Source organism: Pelobates fuscus, chromosome 5 (assembly GCF_036172605.1).
Source record: "Pelobates fuscus isolate aPelFus1 chromosome 5, aPelFus1.pri, whole genome shotgun sequence".
Classification (NCBI taxonomy): Eukaryota; Metazoa; Chordata; class Amphibia; order Anura; family Pelobatidae; genus Pelobates; species Pelobates fuscus.
In genome coordinates, this window is record NC_086321.1 from 12,744,419 (window position 1) to 12,771,950 (window position 27,532).

Sequence of the window (27,532 nt, forward strand, 5' to 3'; positions counted from 1 at the left end):
TCGAGACTTTCCTGGCTTATATACTATGTGTTGGTAAGCGGACAGGCTTTATTATGGCCTTCTCACTCACGCACCAAATCCCTGTAACAATAAAATTTGTAATCCACACGATTCCTCGTTACTCCGACTGAGTAGTGCGTTTTAACCGGATCTTGCAGGGATTCTCTGGATCTGCTGTAACTTGCCAAGAATCGACTGCTGCTGGTTTAACCCTGGAGTGATGTATCCACGGAGTCACTTCGGCTACTTTTATCGCTGTAGGGGTAGACAAAAGAACAACATAAGGACCTCTCCACTTGGGCCCTAACGGTACATTATTCCACTCTTTAATCCACACTTGATCTCCTGGATGATAACTATGAACAGGGGGATAAATATTCACAGGTAATCTATCTTGTACCCATTTCTGTACCTCCTCCATAGTCTTACCCAACTCTACAACCTGCTGCCGGGTAATTCCTTCTCCCAACTGACTCAAATCCCCCCTTAAGTTACCAAGTACGGGAGGTGGTCGCCCATACATGATTTCAAAAGGAGAGAGGCCCATCCTTCTGGTAGGGGTACTGCGGATTCGCAATAGAGCTATGGGTAAGAGAACGTTCCACTTAAGTTGGGTTTCCTGACACATTTTAGCCAACTTAATAGTTCTATTCATTCTCTCTACCTTACCAGAACTCTGGGGTCTATATGCAGTATGAAGCCTCCACTTTATACCAAGCATATGAGTCAGTTGTTGTAGGCACTGATGAACAAAAGCTGGACCATTGTCCGATCCTATAGAACAGGGTAGTCCATATCGGGGTATTATTTCTCGTAGCAGGAATCTCACAACTTCTCCTGCTTTCTCTGTACGAGTAGGACATGCTTCTACCCAGCCTGAATAGGTACACACAACTACCAGTAGGTAGCGATATCCACCAGATTTAGGCATTACTGTATAGTCAATTTGTAGATCGGACATGGGGAGTCCCCCCATAAACTGGACTCCTGGTGGCTTTACTGGTCCTTGTCTTGCATTATTTTTAGCACACGTTACACATCTTCGTACAATGGCCTGAGTCAAGTTGGACAATCTTGGTATGTAGAAATGTTTTCTAAGAGATTCTTCAGTACTGTCTCTCCCAGAATGTGTCCCGTTATGATAATTTTGGACAATTTCTACCGCTAGTGATGCTGGTATGACTATTCTTCCATCTTCTAGCTGATACCACTTGTTCTCCAAATACTTTCCTGGTTCAGTCTTTAACCACTCCTCTTCTTGAGCTGTATAAACTGGAGTCCATTGGGACAGTGGAGTTGGAATAAGAGCAGCTATATGCCCCACATACTCCTGTCTTCCTGATTCAGCAGCACGCTTAGCTGCACTATCTGCCATCCGATTTCCCTTGGTTACATCACCATCTCCTCTCAGATGCGCTCGACAATGTATGATACCGACTTCTTTCGGCTCCCACACTGCTTCCAATAGTTGTAGGATTTCAGCTGCGTATTTGATTTCTTTGCCTTCTGAATTCAATAGTCCTCTTTCTTTATACAAAGCTCCGTGGGCATGAGTGGTTAAAAACGCATATTTGGAGTCCGTGTAGATGTTTACTCTTAAACCTTCAGCCAATTGTAACGCTCGTGTCAGTGCTATTAATTCTGCCTTTTGTGCTGATGTTCCTTTCGCCAGTGGCCGAGCTTCTATCACCTTGTCTATTGTTGTTACTGCATATCCTGCATAGCGGATCCCTTCTTTCACATAACTACTGCCGTCGGTATAATATTGAACATCGGGGTGCTGGATGGGAAAATCACGAAGATCTGGTCTACTTGAGAATACTTCATCCATTACTTCCAAACAATCATGTTGACTTTCAGTAGGTTGTGGCAAAAGGGTAGCTGGATTTAAGGTGTTTACAGTCTCTAAATGCACTCTTGGGTTTTCACACAACATTGCTTGATACTTGGTCATACGGCTGTTACTAAACCAATGATTTCCTTTGTAATCCAACAACGTCTGTACTGCATGTGGGACTCGTACATAAAGTTCTTGACACAGAGTGAGTTTATCGGCTTCAGCTACTAGCAGGGCGGCTGCAGCTACGGCTCTTAGACAAGGTGGAAGTCCGCTGGCCACTGCATCCAATTGCTTAGACATGTAGGCAACAGGTCTTTGCCATGATCCCAAGTACTGTGTCAATACTCCCACAGCCATTCTTCTTTGCTCGTGTACATATAAGTAGAATGGTCGTGTGTGATCAGGTAGACCTAATGCTGGGGCACTCATCAAAGCCTTCTTCACATCTTCAAATGCCGTTTGTTGTTCTTGGGTCCATAAGAAGGGGTCGTGCTCTGTACCTTTGATAGCTGCGTACAGAGGTTTTGCCAGTATCGCATAGCTGGGAATCCATATCCTACAGAAGCCTGCTGCCCCCAAGAATTCTCGCACTTGTCTTCTATTCTTGGGTATTGGTATTTGGCAGACAGCTTCTTTTCTCTCTGGCCCCATAATTCTTTGACCTTCAGAGATATGGAATCCCAGATATTTGACAGTTGGCAAACACAACTGAGCCTTCTTTCTAGACACCTTGTATCCTGCCTTCCAGAGAATTTGTAGTAGATCGTGCGTTGCTTGCTGACAGATTTCTTTTGTAACTGCTGCTATCAACAAGTCATCTACATATTGTAACAATACACACTCTCCTGGGATGGACTCGAAATCCAGTAGATCTTGACTTAGGGCTGAACCAAATAGGGTAGGTGAATTTTTAAACCCTTGGGGCAGTCTTGTCCAAGTCATCTGGCGTTTTGAGCCCGTTACAGCGTTCTCCCATTGGAAAGCGAAAATACATTGACTTTCTGCGGCAATTCGGAGGCAAAAGAAGGCATCTTTGAGGTCTAAGACTGTGAAGTAAGTAGCCCCGCCCGGAATTAAAGCAAGCAGGTTATATGGATTGGGTACAACTGGATGTATACTAACAACCGCATCATTGACTGCTCTCAAGTCCTGCACAGGTCGATACTCATCTGTACCGGGCTTTTGAACAGGCAGCAATGGGGTGTTCCAGGGGGAAGTACAGAATTTTAGGATACCATACCGTATGAACTTATCCAGATAGGATTGGATGTTCTTCTTAGCCTTCTGCGGGATGTGGTATTGTCTTAGGCTCACTGGATAAACCCCATGTTTTAGTTCAATTTTTATAGGTGGAATATTGCGGGCCAGTCCTGGTGGGTTGTTCTCTGCCCAAACTCCTGGTATGTTAAATAATGTCTCATCACCCCTAGGGTTTTGGCTAGTCAACGCTGTATAAAGTCGCCACTCTTCTTCCTTTGGTACGGATAATGTCATGATACCTGAAGGTCCATTAAACTTTAAGGATGTTGTTCCATTTGGTAGGAACGTAATCTGCGCTTGTAATTTTGATAGCATATCACGTCCCAGCAATTGGACTGGACATTCAGGCATATAAAGGAATTGATGTTTTATTACGTGGCCTCCCAATGTACAGAGTCGACTTTTAAGAACCGGTTTTTCAGCACTTCTTCCAGTTGCTCCTATCACAGTAATAGTCCTTCCAGATGGAGGAGCAACTAGATTAGTCACCACTGAATGTTCAGCACCAGTGTCGATCATGAACGCACTCCTTTTCCCCCCTATTGATACATCGACCATAGGCTCCGCTCGACCAAGGGGGATGGAGCCCGGTCGGTATCAATAGTCCTCCATGACCGTGTCAGCCAATCCTACAAAGTCCCTGCCTTCTCTATCGCGGGACCTTTGCGCTGCTGGAATATACCTGTCTTCCCTAACACTTCCTCTGTTCCCATTACTCCCTCTATTACCATTACTCCCTCCGGGGCCTCCTCTACCTCTTGCTCTGCCTCTAAAGTTTCCGTAACCTGTCCTAGGTCTGTCTTTCTCACACTGTTCTCTTCGAGGACACTCATTTCTCCAATGCCCTTCTTCCCTACAGTATGCGCACTGATTTCTACTTAGAGGTTCCTCATTCCATCTACTATCGCCTCTATCTGGGCCCCGTCTATCTACGCCTGCGATCGCTACCGCTAGCATATCAGCCTTTTTACGCATCTTGCGCTCTTCCTCTTTCTTACTTTCTGTTTCCCTATTCATATAAACCTTATTCGCTACCTCCATTAGTTGGGTGATTGACATACCTGCGAACCCTTCTAACTTTTGTAGCTTGCGCTTGATATCTCCGTAAGCTTGGCTGACAAAGGCGGAGTTCACCATTCGGGAGTTATCTGCGTCTTCCGGATTAAAGGGGGTATACAAGCGGTATGCCTCCAATAATCGGTCATAAAAGACACTGGGCGCTTCATCACTTTTCTGAATCACCTCAACTGTCTTCGACATGTTAATGGCTTTCTTTCCTCCGGCTTTCATGCCAGCAATTATAGCGTCTCTATAGGCTCTGAGTTGAACCATATCAGCACCATTTACGTTCCAATCGGGATCGGTGTTGGGATAATGTGTTGCGGCCCATGCTGCTGGATTAGCTTGGTTCAAAGTACGGGCTTTATCCTCTAGTGCCTTAATGGCTGCTTGATTTATTCTTGTCCTTTCCTCATTGTTAAATAAAGTCATTAATAACTGCTGGCAATCAGCCCATGTCGGGTTATGTGTCTGTACTATTGAGGTGAACAGATCAGTCATAGCTTGTGGTTTTTCAGTATACGAGGAATTGTGGGTCTTCCAGTTTAAAAGATCGGTTGTCGTGAATGGGACATATACAAAGACTGGGTCAGCATGTGCCATTTGGCCTGCGGCATCGATATAGGCTGGCCCAGGATTCAGACGAAGAGGCATCTGATAGTGTCTTAATTGTTGGGCACCGGTCAACTGTCGGGTCTGTATGGGGCTACGTGGAGGGGCGTTAGTCATAGGTTCCAGTCGGGGAGAAATAGGGTATGGGGATGTGGGAGCTTGGTTTTGGGAAAAGGTGGTAAATAAAACACTTCGAGCCGAGCTAGATGAAGCTTGACCGGAAGTCTGAAGTGGCGCCAAATCAGGATATTCGTTTTTAATGGGGGTTGGTTCTGATTCCGGAAGGGGAGATTTAGTACGAGGGAGGGTGGATCCTGTACTGGAGGAGGAAGCGGAAGTGGATGGGGGTAATGAGGGGAGGGTTGCAGGACTTCCTGCGTTTGCGTCACTTCCTCTTAACGGAAAGTAAGGGGGCGGCAAAGGGATCTCGGACTCAGGGGGCGTGTCCAAAATGGGCCTAACACCAGTCCTAGTGGACGAACAAGTCCTAGCTACCATGAGGCGACACTGCTCCTCGTGGCATGTCCGGAGCCATTTTGGCGAGTCATTTACGGCCTGTCTCCAACAATCAATATAAGGAAACTGGCCGTAAAGTTCAGGCCTACCTGATACAGCCACGTGTAAGCGATGTACCAGAGTTGGATCCAAACTGCCACGTGGCGGCCATGCCGCAACCAAAGTAGGCCACTCCCTAGTACACAAAGTGACCAAACGTACAGGAGACATTTTAACCCCAAAATCACAAGTTTTGAATCCCTTTTTAAAATTCTTCACCATACAACCTAAGGGATCCGGAATCGTTGACTGCGACGCACCCATACTTAACAATGGAACGTCGTCCACAACGAATACTATACACGCGTACTATTCAACAGTCACACCCGTTTCCTCTGGCAACAGCACCACGTGGTACGGTTACCAAGTGAAACGTACACAATAACACAATAAACACTCAGGGAATTCCCGTACACACACAGCTGTTACACCAGTCACTAGATAATCAATATTATGCCCTTTGGCGTAACTATACAGTCACCCACGCTATAATTCTCTATATACGAATTACCCGTCTATAACACACCCAGTAACATCGTCTTTTACAAATAGCGGTTACAGTACGGTTAGCATAGGTCAAAGCACAAGTTAAGGTCACAATACAATTATTAGTGGTTATGGTGTTAAACATGCAATGGACGACAATGATTAGTACTTATATACAGTGTCAGTAAATATACAGGGTTATGGTACCGTGCACTATAATACAGCAACACACTATTAACACTCTCGCTAGACGGCTGAGCTCGCGCTATCTAACAAGATATACACTTTACTAAACAATCTTTATCACATTTACAATTCCCAACTAAACTATTGGCCAGTACCTTGAATGGACTACCTAAAAACAATCTACATACGTTTTGGTTAGCCACACTGCCCAATCACCACATATATAGCGAGCTAGAGGACCGAATTTACACAGACGCCTCTTAGTCGCACTATCAAGTCTAGTGGGTTCCAAATTTACAGGCCTTCCCACTTAGCCCAGATAGGATGAGATCTAGCGAACCGAATTTACACAGACGCCGCTTAGTCTCCCGGTCCCTCCGACCTAGCGAACAAAATATACACCCTAGAACGCTAGTCTAGACAAGACACCGGTGTCCGGCTAGGGCTATTTACACCAGAGCCCCGCCTGACTAACAAAATCAAACGGTCTGACTAAAGAGCGTTCGATCGAGCGGTGCGCCTTCGCTCCTTCCCTCCGACAGAGGGGGCAGATACACAGATTCAAAACCCCTTTGGGCCTACCGCACAATCGGTATACCCCTAGTGGGTCCTGCCGTCTAAAACAGCAGTTGTCTTACCTCCTCGTTCCTGAACCTGAGTTCACACTCATCGACGGGGACACCCCAGCACTTCTCACGTAGAGGCCGATGATCTCCTGGACAACAGACCAGTGGCGCCGAGACGAAGGGAGGTCCACGCAGAAGTTCAGGGGTGCAGCCGTAGAGAACGTGGGCAAAGATAGACCGTCTCACGCCTCTGCCTCTCAGCTACCGTTGAACGATGAGCTTCCCGGCCAATGCACCAAATGATACCGGAGAAACTGACGGAAGCCAAGCACAGAGAGATGGACACAGGTTTCTTCAGGAAGGAAGAGATTCTTTATTGGATCACCGATCGGGACTCAGAGGGACTAACGTCACCAAAATACAGCGGGGGGGGGGGGGGGGGGGGCACTGATCTCGGTTGTGCCACTGATTTTATCAAGTTGTATAAATCCTTCTATCGATAGTAGTATTTATCGAGATAAAATCTATTTTTGAAAGAGATCAACAACATCTTCTTAATCTGGGTGACTTTACAGACTTTGTCACACTTCTGCATACTAATGATCTTGATCGGAGATTCACAAGCGAAGTAGGGGGTAGGAACCTTAATTTCTTGGATCGAACGGTCTGTATCGGAAGACCTGTATCACCTCGAATGGTGTCCTGAACTGGACCAGCCACCATTCACCAAGATTAAAGTATCCCTGTTGGCCTATACCTAAGATTGTGCAGGAATTTCTCTTAACTTGAGGATTTTAAAACTAAAGCTTGGGATCTTATAAAACCCTTTAGAAAAAAGGGATATCCCAATAGAGTACTCAAGAGAGCCTACTGCAGAGCAATCCGTGCCGACAGGGATGCTGTAAAACACAATATATAAGGGATACCGGGCGCTTACAGCAAATAAGAAAACAAGTGCAGCCTAAGAAACACTAAAAGTGTATTGTCACCAAGTACACTCAACCAGACACAAATATACCACAGAGAAGTGTCAAAGTGCACACTGTGGTACTTATTATTTACCTTTAAATCAAAATAAGATGTAGGTCTTTTTCCTCGGTAGGAACCCTAAATAATGTAAATACAAAGCAGAGGGACCATATTGTAACCTGTATACATAAATATAACCGTGATACAATAAAAATGGAACACTCACACTTTCCAGAGCCCTTAGAGTGGCTCTGAACTGTAAGGGCATGTCATCCACAAAAGGGATGGTTATATAGATGTATCTTTGGAACCTTGAGGCTTCCAGATGAAAAGCAGGAACCAGGTAAAAGTATTACTATATTCATTCCAACTTGTAATTAAAACAATAGTTGATAACTACAAAATAACGATTTTGAACGTATGAGGTCTTCCTCAGACCACAGTGCTGATGCAGGTTGGCATAGTATGATGGACACGCTTAAAGGTTTTGGCCGATACTTGCCTATGCCCTTCATAGTAAGAAGGTAGTCATGCCCTTCCCCTCAGTGACAGCACACAGAAGTAGAAACTTGAAGGACTTGCTAGTCCAAGTCATCTCACATCTCTAAACAAACCCTTGAGACAATACTTATAAGTGCGGCCATTGTGTTGCATGCCCCTGTATTGCCAAACAGACAAAATCTTTTTTCAAATAGCAGTAATTCCTAAAAGTTCCTGGCAAAATACTTCTTCAAATGCGAAGCGGAAGGGTTAGTTTACCTTCTGTTGTGCTCATGCGGTATGACGTAAGTGGGGAAAAACCTTTTGCCCTTTCAAACCGCGTATAAGGGAACACGTCAACTCGGTAAGAAGACCATTGGAGACACCGATCTCACGTCACCTAAACACATCATGCTAACTCATGCGAACAAAATCAGATTCCTGGGCATTGAATGCCCAACCCCAATGTAAAGGGAATTGGGACCGCAGATTGCGACAAAGAAAATCCTATTAAATTTATAGACTTAACACACTTTCACCACACGGCTTGAATGAGGGTTTTTCCTTTCCTGCCTTTCTGTACAACTCTCTCCATAACATGGAATCGACAACATTGAGTTTTTTTTGGTTTTTTTTTTCAAGTTCCCTACCTTTCTTTTGTTTATCTATAGATATGTAACTAATTTAATTGTGAGCAGTGACTTGTCATGTTCTGGACTTCTCTCAGTCCAAAACTACACTGTCCTTAAATTCTGAATCATTTTATACCCCATCCTAGGGTATATTCGGATACTCCGTGACTAATGGCTTTCACAGTACGCATGGATAGTATTATTATTCCAATTTGATAACATCAGTGGCTCCGTCTGGATGTTAATAACTTAATTTAGTACATAGGTCCACTAAGTGGAGTTTATTCTGAGTTGGCTATGTTTGTTAGGGGTGATATCCCCATATTTCTATTGCCACAGGTTATTAAAAAAAACTCTGGTGCAGATCTGCTTGCACTCGGTGTTTCTATCTATCCATAATTTGGCCCCCTTGATCACTATACAGGACTGTTTGATGCTAAGTTTTCCCATTCATAAACAGGGCTATACATAGGACACAAGGTCACACATTTAGGCTTGAAGAAAGGAGATTTCATCTAAGGCAAAGAAAAGGTTTTTTTTTACAGTAAGAGCAATAAGGATATGGAATTCTTTGCCTGAATAGGTGGTTTTGTCAGAGTTTATACAGATGTTTAAACTGCAATTGGATAAATACTTGCAAAAACATAACATACAGGGATATAATTTCTAATTAGTGGGGTAATAGCTGCTTGACCCAAGGAGACATCTGACTGCTATTTTGGGGTCAAGAAGGAATTTTTTCCTAGTTTGTTGCAAAATTGGAAGCGCTTCAGACTGGGTTTGTTGCCTTCTTTTGGATCAACAGCAAAAGCATATGTGAGGCTGAACTTGATGGACGCAAGTCGCTTTTCAGCTATGTAACTATATAAGAGAAGTGCTTCATATCTCAGAGATCTCACCAGACACACCAATCCCCATCCTGTATAAACTCAATGATTGGAAGGATATACCCTTCCATACTCCAACAAACCTTCTCCCAGCCATATCCTTTTTATGGGGGTTTGCTTTACCCTCACGTGAGACGTTTGTTTACATTTCGAGGGACTCCCCAAATTTTGGAAAAGCCTTTGGTTTGGGCTGCACACTGAGGTAAGTACAATCTCAACATGCGAGGTGTGGCTCTATTCGGCTCTCAGCCCACCTTGCCACTCCTAGAGTGTTAACCAATCGGGGTACTTAGGGGTTGGGTTAATGACCCTGTATGCCCTTCTCCGTGTCCTCCCAGAGAGAACAGCTGATGGTACTTGTTAGTTAATGATAAGGACATAAAACTGACAGACAAGCTGCCCACAGTTGTATGCTCCTGACAACCGCGTGCTGGCACACGAAACGCGTGTCAAGCTTTCTGTTTCTTTCCTTTCACACCTCACTAGGTATCACGATTTTCATACCATTGTGATAATCATCTTTTTAGGGTGTTTTATTTCATGCTTTTATTTTTCTTTGGCAAGCTGTAATAGGGAGAGATGATTCAGATAGACATTAGTGGCTTGTCCACCGTGTCGAGGTAATCTAAGGGAAAGCCTTCTAAGTTTGCTTAGATTCTCCAATCTCCTACTTATCTTTCCCTCTTACCTGATATATCTGCCTAACCATTTAGTCGGTTGCTAGAGGGAACGGGGTACTTTAGCACCATAATCATAGTAGTAGTAACAGTAGTTACATTTTTTAATACTATATTAAAGAGCCAAATTGATTTCCTGTGAGCTACCTCACATATCCCTGTTGCACAGTTTAGATAGTCTCCCTCTTTTTACTTTGGCTTGCCTTTTATGCATATCCCTAGATTATTTTTTTATTTTCTCTAGTGGAGCCCTTGCCTCTAGTCTCCCTCAGTGGGACACTATATTTCCTACTTTTACACTAGTAGACGGTTATGAGCTCCACTATAGGTGGTCACAGGGGTGCAACCTACGAGCCCTTGATTTGCATCCGGGTTCCTGGACTGCACTGCTGTTTTACTTTATCATCTTGTTATATACAATATAACCAAAAGTAGCTGTTAATAAGCTACATTTTGTACTGGAACAAAGGTCTAGTTCTGGCTCAAAAAAGGAGGCTATTTGAGACCAAAGGGGCCTCACTCCTAAATGGCGAGGATCCAAATCTATATCTATATCTTAATGGTAACCAGCTTGACAGTCTGTGGGGGGAAATATCCAAAAATACAGCATACATAAAAACAGGGCTGGGAAAAAACAAGATGATGTGGGGGGGGGGGGGATCTCTATTGGGTGCCTCTAGTTAGAAGGATGTATGGAAAGTCCAAATGATGCACAGGATCCTGGATGCTTAGGAGAACCGATTAAAACCAAGCCTGCTCGAGTAGATGTCCAGTCTGCTCACTCCCGGTACACAGCTCATGCAGCTGATGTGTCCGCATTACTGCGAACAGAACTTCCCGGATTTTGGGGTGGGTAATATAGTCAAAGGGGCACCCAGACCATTTCAGTTTATTGACGTGGTCTGCGTGCAGTGCCCCTGTCAGTTTAACCTTGCCATAGTAATTGTTGCAGTTATCGAGAAATTGCAATAATAACCTTGCAGGGTTATCTCCACCTCTAGTGGCTGTCTAAAAGTCACTAGAGATGTCTCCAGATGGTGAGGAGACTTTTGGTTGCCTAACTGATGCTGGACATCCTCACGCTATGCATGAGGACATCAGCGTCCTATAGGATTGTAATAGTTAGTGCCGAGGTAGAGCCTGACCCACCGCACTGGATTCAGGTAAGTGACAAACTCTCTGTGGGGTGCGGGCACTATAGTACTAGGAATGCAATCTTGTATTAATAGCTTTTTTGTTTCCCTTTAAGAGGAGAGATTATAACAAACTGGAGCCTGTTTTCCTTAGGACATTTTTTGACCCACACTGTCTGGGATATGGCTGTTTGGCAATTATTTTCCAATAGGGAACTAACAAACCTGATACCACTGCTCCAGATCAGCACCTAGTTGTTCCATTAAGCCGTATGAATGCATGAAATCCCTAACATATAAAGTCCTAAAATCCGTCGAGTTTTGCTTCTGTCCCTCTACCAACTCCATCTATTTGCAGAGACTGCAAACAGTCAAGAACCTCCACCTGAGACAAAAGAGCCAGAACAGACGACATCAGAACCACCTACTGACCCGGAACCTGGTAGGTCTATTGCTTTAGTTACCGGGTCCCTCCCAAATAATGTAAATATAAATATTTTGATAGGTGCTGGATACACCATCTTGTATCTGGCTCAATGTAGAAGTCAGTCACAACAAAAGGCCAGTTTCAAATACTCCTGTAGGTTGATGCTATACTTAATGTTTTTACAAAGTACTGATACAATAACTGCATTAGAATATGCCTCTTGTCTCTCAAACCTCATCATCATTTAGCCCCTATGAACAGGTTTTATAGTATAGACCACACTCATTACCTTTTTATTAGGGACAGAGCAAGAACCTTGCTCTGTGATCTAGTGAACATGTAGCACCTCCACCAACTCGGTGTTCTAGAAGACACATTGGAGTTTTGTATACATATCCAATCTTTCCTAATTACCCAATCTATTTTCAGAGATTGCAAAATGTCAAGCTATCCCTCCCCCGGTTCCTGATGCAGAAGAGTCAGAACAGCCTAAAACCGACCCAGAACCTGGTATGTCCATGTCTAGTCAGAGATCCTTGTTCACACATTGCAGTCCTAGAATGTTTAGCTGCTATCGCTGACCAAAGCATCATAAACCTGTAGGTGTTTAAAGTAGCACGGTCACTTTATCATTTTAAAACCATGTTTCTTCATTTCAAACAGAGCTGTAGTAATTGAGATTTACTTCTTTAATGTGGAATTGTTTATATTGACGATGGGCAACAAATGGTCATCTAACTGGTGGCCATTATGTATACTGCCCACTGGCAGAGCAGCTAAATTTAGGCATCCAAATATGATGTGTACAATGTCTGCAGGTACTCCCCAGTTCAGAGAAAATGTAAATTGTTCTGCCGCCATGGTGTTTGAATTTGGTGTATCCTCATGGAAGCTCAGGTTTGGTTAAAATATTAGCAAGAAGCTTCTGAATTAGAGATTTTTAAACACATCCATATCTGGCATGCAGTATTGCCAAGTATAGAACAGAGACCATAGCCTAGTGTAATACAGTACAATATACTGCGCAGGTTTAAGATGCACTCACAAGATGATGGCAAACTGTATTGCCTCTGGGTGCTATCCAGTGGAGCTTTCTGCTCCTGATTGTGGATACATTGTCAAGGACAATCTTTCAGGCTCATGGTAGTCTTACATGTACTCTGCTTTTATTTTCGAATACACATTATTAAACAATATGGTCATATAGGACTTCTTCAAGGTCCAAATAATGAAAATAATATGAAAAATTGAATAAAATCCCAATTCCTCATGGAAGCTCAGGTTTGGTTAAAATATTAGCAGAAAGCTTCTGATTTATAGAGGTTTTTAGGGAACACGTCAACTCGGTAAGAAGACCATTGGAGACCTAAACACAATCCCATTGAATGCCAAACCCCAATGTAAAGGGAATTGGGACCACAGATTGCGACAAAGAAAATCATATTAAATTTATAGACTTAACACACTTTCACCACACGGCTTGAATGAGGGTTTTTCCTTTCATGCCTTTCTGTACAACTCTCTCTATAACATGGATTCAACAATGCTGAGGGATTTTTCTTAAGATCCCTACCTTTCTTTTGTATATCTATAGATATGTAAATATTTATTTTAATTGTGAGCAGTGTCTTGTCATGGTTGGTAGTAATGTAGTTGTTGTGACTGTGCTGTAGATGGACTACAGACACCATGCTAATATGTGTACTAACCAGCCACAATGAATAAACATACCTAATACTGCACTTTCTGGCTCTTCTAACTCTTAATTCAGTCACCAAAATCAAACTGGCAGCTATAACCTAGTGCAGGCAAAGGCAACCTTCGGCACTCCAGATGTTTTGGACTACACCTCCCATGATGCTTTGCTAGCATTATGGTGGATGTAGTCCACAACATCTGCAGTGCCGAAGGTTGCATACCACTGACCTAGTGAATACAAAGGTACATGAAACATATTGCATATTGCACACCAACGGCCGTTGAGTTAATATATTGTGCATGAGAGCCACGAACTTGCTTAAATAACTTCATACTGGGGAAGCTCCAACTTTAATTTACCTTCAATTTGTGTATCGTTGTTGAACTCCTTATATTAAAAGTATTAAGTATTACGTTTTTGGTTAGGGGACAAAATGAGAAGTTCCTTTAGACATCCAGTATGACCGTCTCTGAGTACCGTACTAATTCCTCTCATTTAATGTAAATCCTCCCCTCTGTTGCAGTACCAGAATTTGAGATTTGTTACCTGCCCGCACCTGAGCCATCTCCACCTGCACCAATCTTGCTGACCGATGACGTATCTAACACCACTAACACAGAGCCTGGTAAAAGTGGGACCGGTGCAGTTTATGTTGCTGGTCTCCTTTCAACCATCAGATTAACTGTTTAATATCCTAACCTTTAATGCTAGCTGTTACTGTTGGGCTGGGGTAATAACCATGTTTACTGATAATGAGTTTGTGCTCCATGTTGGAGTATTATCTGTCTGCAATAGTAATTCCTGTTTTCCTGTTTTCTAAATAATTAACATTCATTGTTCCCAGAGGCCTCATCTCTAAACCCTGTAATACCCCATGTTAAAGGGACACTATAGTCGCCAAAACAACTCTAGCTTAATGAAGCAGTTTTGGTGTTCAGATCATGCCTCTGTGTCACTGTTCAATTCTGTCATATCAGAGTTAAGTCACTTTTGTTTCAGTTTATGCAGCCCTAGCCACTCAAATCACCTGGCTGTGGCAGACACAACCTGCAGAAAGCAAATGGCTTGATTTTCAATCAGTTATAACTAACTTTAAAAGTGTTTTTTTTTTTTTTTATCTCCTGCTCTATAAATTGAACTTTAATCACACACATGAGGCTATTAACAGAGCAGGAGATAATACATTCTAAATTAAACAATTTGCAATAAAGGAAGTATAAACATTAAATGACTCTTTGCAGGAAGTTTTTAGGAAGGCGATGTAAGTCACATGCAGAGAGGTGTGACTATGGCTGCATGAACAAAGAGCTTTAACGATCTATACACCAAGACTGCTTCATTAAGCTAAAGTTGTTTTGGTGACTATATTGTCCCTTTAAATAGTTATATAATTGTGTTTGTGGTTTAGGTTCTCCCTACAGTTTTTAAAATGAGTATTCAATACACTATTGGAACTCAGTATACAGTATCTCACAAAAGTGAGTACACCCCTCATATATTTGTAAATATTTATCTTATGTGACAACACTGAAGAAATGACACTCTGCTACAATGTAAAGTAGTAAGTGTACAGCCTGTATAACAGTGTAAATTTGCTGTCCCCTCAAAATAACTCACAGCCATTAATGTCTAAACCATTGGCAAAAAAGTGAGTACACCCCTAAGTGTAAATGTCCAATTTGGGCCGAATTAGCCAATTTTTCTCCCCGTGTCATGCGACTCAGTGTTACAAGGAGCAGGTGTGTTACATTTGGTGTTGCTCTCATACTGGTCACTGGAAGTTCAACATGGCACCTCATGGCAAATAACTCTCTGAGGATTTGAAAAATGGGGGGGGTGGGGGCAGCCTGTCAGTTCTCAGTCCTTACATCACACACTGCATCAAATTTGGTCTGCTTGGCTGTCGTCCCAGAAGGAAGCCTCTTCTAAAGATGATGAACAAGAGAGCCCACAAAAAGTTTGCTGAAGACAAGCAGACTAAGGACATGGATTACTGGAATAATGTCCTGTGGTCTGAGACCAAGATAAACTTGTTTGGTTGAGATGGTGTCATGCATGTGTGGTGGCAACCAGGCGATGAGTGCAAAGACAAGTGTCTTGCCTACAGTCAAGCATGGTGGTGGGAGTGTTGTGGTCTGGGCCTGCATGAGTGCTGCCGACACTGGAGAGCTACAGTCCATTGAGAGAAACATGAATGCCAACATGTACTGTGACATACTGAAGCAGAGCATGATCCCCTCCCTTCAGAGACTGGGCCACAAGGCAGTATTTCAACATAACAACCCCAAACACACCTCCAAGACGACCACTGCCTTGCTAAAGGTGATGGACTGGCGAATCGTGTCTCCAGACCTAAACCCTATTGAGCATCTGTTGGGGAGCGTAAGGTCTCTAAAATCCACCAGCTCCATGATGTCCTCGTGGAAGAGGACTCCAGTGGCAACCTGTGAAGCTCTGGTGAACTCCATGCCCATGAGGGTTAAGGCAGTGCTGGAAAATAATGGTGGCCACACAAAATATTGACACTTTGGGCCCAATTTGGACATTTCCACTTAGGGGTGTACTCACTTTTGTTGCTAACAATTTAGACATTAATGGCTGTGTGAGTTATTTTGAGGGGATAGCAAATGTACACTGTTATACAGGCTGCACAGTTACTACTTTACATTGTAGCAGTGTCCTTCAGTGTTTTCACCTGAAATATTTACAAAAATGTGAGGGGTGTACTCACTTTTGTGAGATACTGTATGTCAACAATGGGGGATGTATAACTTTTTTTTTTTTAAATCTTAAATTGATTATCAACGTGTATGTCATGGAAGATTTGGCCAAGTGCATGTGTGCAATCCTTTAGGGCATTTAGCGAGCCATATATTATCCCTATGATGCTCTAAATACCTGGTTCCAATTGCCTCTAATGTAGATCTTATTCAATACACATTCATACTCTTACAACTCTAGACCTTTTAACAATATTGCTCCAATTCTTTAACATCCCTCATTCATGACCCAAGAATTTGCAACTTAAATGGCAAGGATCGGAAACTTGCTTGTCTCTATAGCTTCCGGTTTATTATATATGCAGCCACATGGCCCTGTGATCCTTTCCTATCCACTTAATTTGTTTCACTTGTATTTAATGTCTTACTTTACCTTCAAGCACACACTTTATTGTATTAAACTATTATCCACTCTCGTTTCCCTGTTAATAAACACCGTTATTTCAAGGAGTTTAGATTATTTCACACTTCTCTGACTGTCTTGCATTTGTGTTTGTAAAGTGGGAAAAAAAACCCCACCAAAACAACCATACGAAAGCTGTTTTAATGACATGATCTTGGCAAAATATAAATGAACTTCCCTACTAAGTCGAGACTAGTAAACTTATTCTCTACCTACTTTACTCCATAGGTATTTGATATATTTCTGGCTATCTCTTCAATTGTTCTTTCTCTTCCTATTGCAACTTCCTCTTAATGAAAATGTTTATTCTAATATTTTATCACTACACATCTTCTCTTGGTCACCATATACTTTGTATGAGTTAGAATCAAACTTGCCTGTCCTATAATCACACTATAATTCTTTGCAGAAGATAACCCGAATAATGTAGTAACCAAGATATCTTATTCGTTCTCTGTCTGGGTTATGAGTGCAGTGTTTAATCTTAATTATACTCTTTACTCAATGTATCCAGTGTTGCTATAGAATATATTGTTGCTATATGGGTGAAGATAATCCTTAGCATAAACCAATAAATTATGATATACTAGATAATGCTGTAAGTAGGGGTTGGCTCCTCCACAAAGTGAATTCAGCTGCAAAATATATCTGAATTGGTCTATATACATTCCTATTGTGATTCTAGAAATAGCTGTCTGTCAGATTTATGGACCAGAAACTACACAAGAAAACAATGATGAATCCAAACCATCTGAAGATTCAAACCCTGGTTAGTTTGGAAGATTCCGACTGTAGTGGGAGGGGGGGGGGGGGGGGAGGGGGGGAGAGGAGGGTGGACAAAACTGTGTTCATTATGTTTAATTTGTTTTGTGATATGTTAATATGGCTTTTCAAAGCTACAGAATTCAGGCAACCAGTCAGTGTACACCTCTGCCCCCACAATTGAGATTAATCACATTTCATTTGAAACAGAATGCACAAATCTACTTAGCTTATACCCTCAGCAGATCTTCATAAAAAAAGGATCTACCCTTTACAAAAATCCCTACAACTTGTCTACCTTTTTGTATTCGTCTTAACTTGGACTCTATATTTCGCTTAGAGGCACTGATCTTAAACCCAACTGTCTGGTTTCAGTGCGTGATTGTTCTACTCTTTACTCGGTATGTTGTACTGCTGTACAATTTATTGATGTAATGAATATAATCCTGAGAACATATTGTATTAATACTGTAAGTAGGACTAGGCTCCTATATATATATATATGCAATATATATAATATATATTATTTGACTTGGTCTCAATGTATTCCTCTGATTCTAGAAGTAGCTGGACCAGAAACTACACAAGAAAACAATGAATCCAAACCATCTGAAGAGCCAAAACCTGGTATGTTTAAAAGTTTTCAATTTTAGTAACCCTTCTCCTATGAAACATAGCATAGACCTTCATAGATTCTTCACACCATCAAGGATGCCTTCTATACAAAACCCTCCACTATTTGGCTTATTTTTTTATTTTTATTTTATGTCCCCCTCCCCGACCCTCCCCAAGCTCTTCTGACACGTTTACACTCTCCACATCGCTCCTCAATTACTCCTTCTGTTTAAGGCTCTGCACAAGTTGTCTTGAACTCTTAAGATGACATGACACATTGTAAATGTTCTACTAAATCATTCTAAAGGCCTCATACAAGGCCCCCTCTATCACTCTTAGCCCATTAAATCCACCATCTGGCACATTGAAATCCATAGTGTAACTCAGTGTTTCTTTACTCACGGGTGGAATCCAAAAACTGGAAGGAACGCGTTGCACACATCAAACGCAATTGTGTAATGACATTGCGGACACTGGAAAGGATCTAATCTGTATCTTATTTTTTTAATTTTATTTACTATAATGTTGTAGAATGTATTTGTGCTATATAGGTGATGAGGAAGATAATACAGAGAATTTACCAATAATTGAGTATATTATACTAATACTGTGAGTAGGGTAATGCTCCTCCTGCCAGAGTGAATTCAGCTGCAATAAATCTGAGTTTGTCTCCATGTGTTCCTCTCCTGAATCTAGAAATAGCAGTCTGTCAAATTTTTGGACCAGAAACTACACAAGAAAACAACGATGAATCCAAGCCATCAGATTCAGAACCTGGTAAGTTTGGGAGCTTTCAGCTTTTCAAACACTTCTTCTCCTGTTAACTGCTGTCTTACTTCTTTCTAATGTTTACTGCTATGAATGTTGTACTTGTACTACTTCAAAGAACTTCAGAAAACTCTTTCTAAATGTCTTTTCATATGTATTAACTAGTCTAACCAATGTGGCCATATATAAATGTCCTAATGACCTGTGCCGTCTCCTGGTTCTGATATGATATACTAGTTTACGTACCCGCCTCCTGGTCTATGTTTATGCTAAAAATGGGGATAGTTTAACAAATACTAGTATAACGTCTGCATGTTGGCCATCTTAAGGAACACTTTAGTATTGAATACATCTTTGTATTCATAACACTAATATGTTCTGCCGTCCCCTCCCTGTGTCCCTGCTAGCTGTAAAGGGTTAAATAAACCTTTATTCACTTACCTGATTCAATCGCTGATGCCGCGCTTCGCTTCCTCAAACGTCAACTGAAAGAGGAGATAATGTCAATGAGACAGCCACTAGAGGCTGGATTAACTCTAACAGAAACATAGCAGTTTCTGTGAAACTGCTATGTTTACAGCAAAAGGGGTTAACCCTAGCTGGACCTGGCACCCAGACCACTTCATTAAGCTGAAGTGGTCTGGGTGCCTAGAGTGTGCTTTAAGCAGATAGAACTTTAGTATAACTATTTAGGGGACTGAGTGGACCATTGTATAACATTGACAATGATTCTTCATAAGTGATGGTGAAGATAGGGCAGTCAGTGGGTGTGAAGAAGATCCAAGGTTTAAATCAATTTCTGAACAATCTGCCAATGAAATAAAAGCATGCTAAGCACAATGACATCACGTGTTAATGTTTTGGTTGATTAGAATCACTGACATGTGTTGTACTTGGCTGCTCTCCCTAAAACTAGATATTGTGTGTCTATTGATTATCTGGTCTCTACCTCCAGTTGCTATAGCCTGCCCATTGGAACCACCACAAGAAAATCCAGGTCAATCAGAACCTTCTAAAGAACCAGAACCTGGTTAGTATGTAGTGTGTTTGTGCAATTTGTTTCCCTGTTCATTTGTGTATTTTATTTAATTTTTTTGTTGCCAAGTTCTGTCTGCCAGTCTCTCTAGTCTGAATGCTCAGTTCAAACTGACACACAATCTGACTGTTTGGAGCTCATTGCTTTTAGTAAGATCTGGTGTGGGTTTGTTATTTCTTTGTAGATAGTGGAAGGCTGTTTGGTTTTCTGAAACTTCAGCAGTCTAGGCCAGCACATTCTCTAATTTCCTGCCTCTCGCCAGGGCCGGACTGGGAAAAAAATTCGGCCCGGGCATTTTTTTACCACAGCGGCCCACTAAGAAGGGGGCGGGGCAGAGAGGGTGTGTTTTGTCATCACTAATGACAAACACGCCCCCTCTCAAAATGAGCATGTTGGTTCAATGCTCTTCCAGGGCAGACCATGTGCAGAGCTCTGCTGAAGAGCTCTAGCATGAGAAAAAAGGCCCTGTATTTGTTCTGCACAGCGCAAGCAAATTTAATAACATGCTTGCACTGTGTTTCCTTGCAACTTGTCTCTGGTGTCTCTATAAATGGATACCAGGAGACAAAAGGGCCAGGAAAGAGTATTGTGCATGTGTTGTGTGTTGTGTGAAGCCTGCTTGTGGGATTGTGTGTGTGTAGAGTGAGCTGATTGTGGTGAGGTATGGTGTAATAAGGTCGGTGTTAGGCGTGTTGTGTTTTTGGTGTAATGTAATGCATATGTGGCTAGGGACTCTAGAGAATGTGTGTATAGGGGATGTAGCAAGAGTGTGCATGCAGGCTATAGTGTGTGTGTGTATAGGTGATGTAGTGTTTGTAGAGAGTGTGTTTAGGAGTGTAGTATGTGTTTGCTTACAAGGAATCTAGTGTGTGTGTGTGTGTGTGTGTGTGTGTGTATATATATATCTATATGTATCTCTATATATATATATATATATATATATATATATATATATATATATATATATATATATATATATATATATATATATATATAATGTAACGGGGTTTTGGGGATGCCCCCTAGTGTCTTTGGGGTCCTTAAACCTAGTTAATTCACTATGCCTGACAGGCGGATCCTGAGCCTCCGCTATCTGGGAGCTGGGGTGCATGTCTGCGGCAGCGCCTCCACCCAGTGGAACATCCGGGGTAGGGATGTGGGGTCCCACTGGGAACATACTTGGTGCAATAAGACTGACACAGCCTAACTGGAACTAACTTTATATGGTAAATAGCAATTGAACCGACACACATAGGAAAATACAATGGCGTAACAGATAACAATGCAAATGTGGATTTTCCCCACTCACCCACCAGCGTCCCACCCCCTTATCTTCGCCCTAGCGGCCGTTGGTGCACATCGGATAGTTGGGGCCCTAATAAGTCCTGCTCCACAGAGTCACTGACACAGCCTCAGATGTGTAATGTCTGTACGGGACCTCAGAGTCTTTACTGTGAGTGAGAAGACAGGTGCCCTGTGGTGATACAGGGAGAGGTTTGGCTTACCCTCACAACACAATTAACCAGGTAGTCAGTAGCAGTCTCCTCTCACTGGATTCACCAAACGTCTGGGCTCAATGCTTGTCTTTGCCAGCAGGTCCCTCTCTCATCTGGTGTGATCTTGGGTGAAACAAGTTCTCTCTGCCAGGTTGCATCTCTTTTTACAGTCTCTCACATGTCCTCCATTTCAGCTCAGCATGTCATCCTTCTAGAATCCTTTTAGGCCCTCCTTCCCCAGAGCTGTGCAGGAAAACCTCCCAGGAACTGATGATGCCACACTCCTCCCACTGATTTCAGCAAGTCATGTGATCAATGCTCAATGTTTTATTAACAACATACTGGGGCCATGTGCCATCTACTGGGCATTTCAGATAATGCAGCCTGTGTAACTTCACAGGGTTACATATATATATATATATATATATATATATTACACAAACCAGTGCACTCGCTTATTAACTAAACAGTGATTTAAAATCCTACATAGTACTATTTAAAAACACCTCACCTAGGTAACAAATAATGGGGGTTTGGTTACATTATATGATCATACATTGCATAAGCCTGCCAACTGCATCAAAGTACCCCATTCTTGGCAGGTCCTACTCTAGCAGCCTAATGCTGCCAAGAATGTGGTACTTTGATGCAGTTGGCAGGCTTATGCAATGTATGATCATATAATGTAACCAAACCCCCATTATTTGTTACCTAGGTGAGGTGTTTTTAAATAGTACTATTTCGTTGGCCTTCAAAGTGTCTTTGTGCGTATCTTTGTCTTTGAATTTTGGGTGTTATGTTTCTTTCATTTTGGTACATACCAGGAGATGGGTGGTTAGTGAGGTTTGAGTTGTGATGATGATGGGTTAAGTGCCTGGATTGAGTTTGATAGTGTTGTTTATGAGTGATGTGTGACCGATTGAGGTGGTGATTTCGTGATGAAGTGAAGGACTGCTTTCTAGAGAAATGAGGTTGGTGTAGTGGGTCTCTTCTAGGTGGGTGATTGTAGTGTGTTTTAGGTATATAATCATTTTGATAAGTGTTAGGAGGTGGGTTGGTGTTGTTATTTGAAATATTCCTCTTGTGGTAAGAACGGACCTGGTTATTAGAATAATCTTGTTTGTCACGGATATATTTTTTTACTTTAATGTGTTTAGTGTCCATTTCCACTTTTTCTATTTTGTTTTGGATGAGAATGGAGTTTTGTTTAAAAACTTGTGTTTCTGTGAATCTCGACATCTTGTCTTTTAAATCGTTTATTTCCATGTCAAGAGTAGAGTTTTTTAGTTTTTTTAATAATTAGTGTATCCATAAGTCCAAAAGTGCATACTTCTAATTTGTTATACCAGTCTCTCATAAATTCCTCATCTTCTCTATCTGATGTAGGTTCTTTAAAAAGTCTTAACCCTCTAGGAGTTATTCTTTCTTCTAAATATTTCTTTAAAGTACTATATATAGTATTGTGTGGTGCAGTGTGTGGGGGGGGTTCTGTGTGTATGTGAGGGGTGCAGGATGTGTGTGTGTGTGTGTGTGTGATTGATTTGTGTGAGGGTGCTGTGGATGGTGTGTGAGGGTGCTGTGGATGGTGTGTGAGGGTGCTGTGGATGGTGTGTGAGGGTGCTGTGGATGGTGTGTGAGGGTGCTGTGGATGGTGTGTGAGGGTGCTGTGGATGGTGTGTGAGAGTGCTGTGGATGGTGTGTGAGAGTGCTGTGGATGGTGTGTGAGAGTGCTGTGGATGGTGTGTGAGAGTGCTGTGGATGGTGTGTGAGAGTGCTGTGGATGGTGTGTGAGAGTGCTGTGGATGGTGTGTGAGAGTGCTGTGGATGGTGTGTGAGAGTGCTGTGGATGGTGTGTGAGAGTGCTGTGGATGGTGTGTGAGAGTGCTGTGGATGGTGTGTGAGAGTGCTGTGGATGGTGTGTGAGAGTGCTGTGGATGGTGTGTGAGAGTGCTGTGGATGGTGTGTGAGAGTGCTGAGTGTGATGTGCTGAGTGTGAGAGTGCTGAGGATGATGTGTGATGTGTGTGAGAGTGCTGTGGATGATGTGTGATGTGTGTGAGAGTGCTGTGGATGATGTGTGTGAGAGTGCTCTGTATACATGATAGAAGGGATTGTGTGTGTTTGGGGGGTAAATAAAAACAAAAAAATAAGTAAGCATTATGTCCCCCCCTCCCTTCTTACCTTTTAACCTGGGAGGGGGGACCGGCACGCTAGTGAGTGGGAGGGGGGTTCAGGCACTCTGCCATCCATCCCTGGTGGTCCAGCGGTGAGTGAACTCTAGCCTGCGGGCTAGAGTTCACTATCGCGAGATCCGGTCGTTGCCATGGCAACGCTCCGGATCTCGCGAGAGGAACCCGGCGGAGCTGCAAGATAGTGCTCCGCCCGGTTCCTCTGCTGGCAGGCTGCCAGGAAAACAAACTTGTTTTCCTGGCACTATAGTGTTGTTAGCTCCCCCCTCCCACTGGCCTAAAGGGGTTAAAACCCCTTCAGCCACTTACCTTAATTTAGTGCCGTGATCCCTCGGTGCTGGTTACCTCAGCTCCAAATGCACATGCATGGCAAGAGCAGCATGCACACCCAAACCACCATAGGAAAAGCATTACTCAATGCTTTCCTATAAACGTTAGCGTCCTCTCAGTGTGAATTTTTTCAGAATCGCGGTAGACAGCCACTAGAGGTTGAATTAATCCTCAATGTAAACCTAGCAGTTTCTATGAAACACATTTTCATCTGCAGGGTTAAAACCTGGGGAACCTGACACCCAGACCATTTCATTGAGCTAAAGTGGTCTGGGTACCTATATTGGTCCTTTAATGTGAGCCTTCCTTGGGCACCCCATATTACTTTGTCCTCTCGTTGGTGAGAGTTGAAGTCAGACACTCTGTACATCCAGGGAGTTGCCTTTAACAGGGCTGGATCAACTGGAAGAGACTGTGGTGGTCTCCTTCCAAACCATGCTTTCCTTGAAGCTAAAAACAGCATTGTTAGTGAGTCTATACACACATTTCATGACCCATAGTTTGAGTAAAAATACAGAGCCATAACAAAATCTAACTTACTCCTTTCTAATGTGATCTGGCTGTCAAGTCCTGCAGTAAAAACCCTCCCTATTTCACATGTATTTTTAAAGTTTAGTAAAATTAATATAATTTATTTTTTCTCCATTCTAGAAAGCAAAGATCCTGAGGAGACGCCTCTTTCTCGGCTGCTTTCTCTACAAAATTCCAATGGGTTCTGGGCTCCCAATGAGAAACTGGCCTCTGCCTTGGGAGTATCGGAGGGCTTCAATGAAAACCGTCCAGAGGTAACTATCACTGCTGTGGTAAACTAAATGATTGAATGGTTCAGATTATCCAACTATCCCTAATTTTAAATCCATGATAAACATGTTCTGTATGGCATCTTTCCTTACATTTATTTACTAGACCACATTTATTGAAGTTCCTTTCATGGATCCCTTGGGTCAGAAAAAGGTAGTGTAATGGACCGTTTCAGCACACAAGGGGTTAAAATCCGTTTAGGCGATATTGACCTTTTTGAGGCACAGCTACTGCAGAACACCAAAACTCATGAATTGAATACAAGTGAATGCACCAAACTCCCGAACTGCATACAAGGGAATAAGGTAGCACTCCAAACTCCCGAACTGGAACCTCCAGAATAGCTGCTAGCAGACGAACAGGGAAAGCTCCCAAGCGGCTTACACTCCTGGCAATCAGTCTCTATCAGCATACAGTGAATCCCCCCAATAACGAGACAAGGCTCCGTGTTGAGGGTCAAGCAGTGGTCTGGTTTACTCAGGGCTACCCGCCCAGTATTTATGCAGGTCTCCCACCTGGTGGACACTCCCCTAGGGGACCAGATGGAAGACTGTGACAAATGACAGACATACACCAATTACAGAATACAGCAGTAAAACATCCCCACAATGCATCCTGATCTCCTCCCTCTATCCTGGAGATAATTGAGAAGTAATTCAATTATCTCCCAGGAAAAAGGCAAATCGCTATTATACACGTGGGGACACAAAGACAGCAAAACACCATAAAATACAAAGTCACATTTTATGCATAAAACACAGACATGTCACATATCCCAGATAGCTGGGATCTGAGCGCACAAAACTACCGAATAGCGCTCATATCCTATTCACACAGTTAAATTGCCATGGAGCCTAAATCTTTAATTACACGAATTGGCTCCATGGCTGTGCTATCTGGGTTAACATTCACATATACAAACTACCAAATTAACATGTATTCAGTTAAATATGCACGAATAAGAACCAGGGGGCTGGAGGCTCAGCGGTGCCTGCACGTAAAAGTGTCCGCTTTTAGTGCACTGATTCTGGGCTGAGCACCGCTGCCGTCCAGGGAGCTCCATAACACCACCACCTAGCGGCCGCTAAGTGTAACCGCGGCCACCCAGTAACAGTCAATTAAGCTGCGGTTAACCGCAGCTTCAGGGAGGTAAATTGGTGGCACACTCCAGCTCCCAGGTGGTCGCTCCTTCGGCAGTTTGTTCGGTAGGTAAAATGTACCGAACACCCCGGCAGAAAGGCACGAATAAGCCTTTCTGCAGGGAAAATAAATATTTTAAAGTCTGGTCCATAGTCCAAAGGCAGCAGGCGGGCAGCCAGGCTCCTCCAATGCAATGTGTCAAGATTGCTCTTGTCACAGGTAGTAAACAAAATTAAGAAAAAAATTATTTTATTTGACACCACTTCCTGTATTACCGGCAGCTGCATGATACACCTGGTTTTCTTTTAACTACTGGGACTGTATAATTCATTTTTCTCTGTCAGAAGTTCCCTTGTCCAGTTAGGTCCAAGGACTAGGTGTGCTATACAAAGATCTATTCAAAATAAATGGACTGATTAGAAAATGGAACATTTATAGTTAAAACATTCCATTCCTTGTTACTCAGGCAATTTGTCAGCTAAACAATATAAAACAATTAATCCTACTACATAGCAATAATTGGTATTGTGATAAGACTATTGAGGAGAAGTTGGAGCGGGGCAGTTACTAACCCTTATTCATTGATATATATATATATATTTTTTTTTTTCAACCATTGTACAGCTCTGGAAAATATGTAAAACACTACTCTAAATGAAGAAGAATCATATAGCTGCTTTACTGGCCTAGTGGTTAATTGGTCACCAGGAGTATTTCATTCTACATGTACTCATGGAAGCCCTAGTTTGTCGCCATCCTTAAAAACCATATCCAGAGGATGGTGTGCCTGCTAGCTTTGCCAGTCTGGGGGAAAATAATTTACAAATAAATAGTAAATATCTTCTAATCTCTTCCAGGAAGCCGATGTTCCATTTTGGGCTACTGTCCTAGCGGTGCTTTCACTTTATGGATCTTTCACCGAGCAGAAGGAAGAGTGGGGTTCTCAGGGAGAGAAGGCGGTGTCATGGCTCCAGTCCAAAAATGGTAATGTGTCAGTGGTTGTTACCGTGTAATGACGACTAGATTGGAATTAACCACTGGTAGCTGTACATAGCAAACCAGTAACAAGCTGTCTGACATTGGTGGAAGTTGATTGGATTTGTATGTATGCTTTTAGCACGCATAACTAGTTTTATTCAACAGCGTCTTAAAAGCATTTACAACTTCACACTGACAATCTGTTAAAGACCCTTCCCCCCAACTATTCCAGTCTAGATTGTTCCCATTGTGAAAGGATAGAAATTTAGAGGTACCTTGTAAGTCACAACTTTCCCACTTTTGTCCAAGCTCAGATCTGTTTTCGTAAACTGTCTCTACTTACAGAACCTGCCTTGAATGATTTGGTCAAAGCTGGGAATGAATTGCTGAAAACGTCTGTGGAAGTTGCTGTATTTGGCTTGTGAAAGGAGACCATACTGGCCATGGGATGGATGGGATACGAAGTCCTCTCTGATACTGAAATATTCCTGCCATACATGCTCTCTCGCTGGCATTCAGAATGTAACCATTAAATTCCTTTAACCTGTAGACAAGGCTGCCTGTCTTTATTACTCCTGCCTGGCCTTAATGGATCCCCCCCTTTCTGTTTGGTTTGTGTTTAGTTTCCCAGTAACGGATTATATGGGTTTAAAAATGCCTCCAAAGATAATGGAACTTAGTCCATAGTCCAAAGATAATGGGAAGTATGTGATTAATCCTAACAATACTGACTTGGCAATGCTTAACATGGATGAGGAAAAAACTCT

General features: G+C 42.5%; 1 protein-coding gene across 1 annotated transcript in view; it reads left to right on the forward strand.

The window, feature by feature from the left end:
- Nucleotides 1-27,319, forward strand: part of LOC134610573 (protein TsetseEP-like) — a 40,284-nt gene extending 12,965 nt beyond the window's left edge. The window contains exons 4-13 of the mRNA XM_063453574.1: nt 11,701-11,784; nt 12,199-12,279; nt 13,992-14,093; nt 17,337-17,420; nt 17,975-18,040; nt 18,725-18,805; nt 19,752-19,826; nt 24,498-24,631; nt 26,645-26,771; nt 27,111-27,319. Coding sequence (XP_063309644.1) covers nt 11,701-11,784; nt 12,199-12,279; nt 13,992-14,093; nt 17,337-17,420; nt 17,975-18,040; nt 18,725-18,805; nt 19,752-19,826; nt 24,498-24,631; nt 26,645-26,771; nt 27,111-27,190 — 914 coding nt within the window. The 3' untranslated portion in view covers nt 27,191-27,319. The remainder of the gene's footprint in view (nt 1-11,700; nt 11,785-12,198; nt 12,280-13,991; nt 14,094-17,336; nt 17,421-17,974; nt 18,041-18,724; nt 18,806-19,751; nt 19,827-24,497; nt 24,632-26,644; nt 26,772-27,110) is intronic.
- The last annotated feature ends 213 nt before the right edge of the window (nt 27,320-27,532 follow it).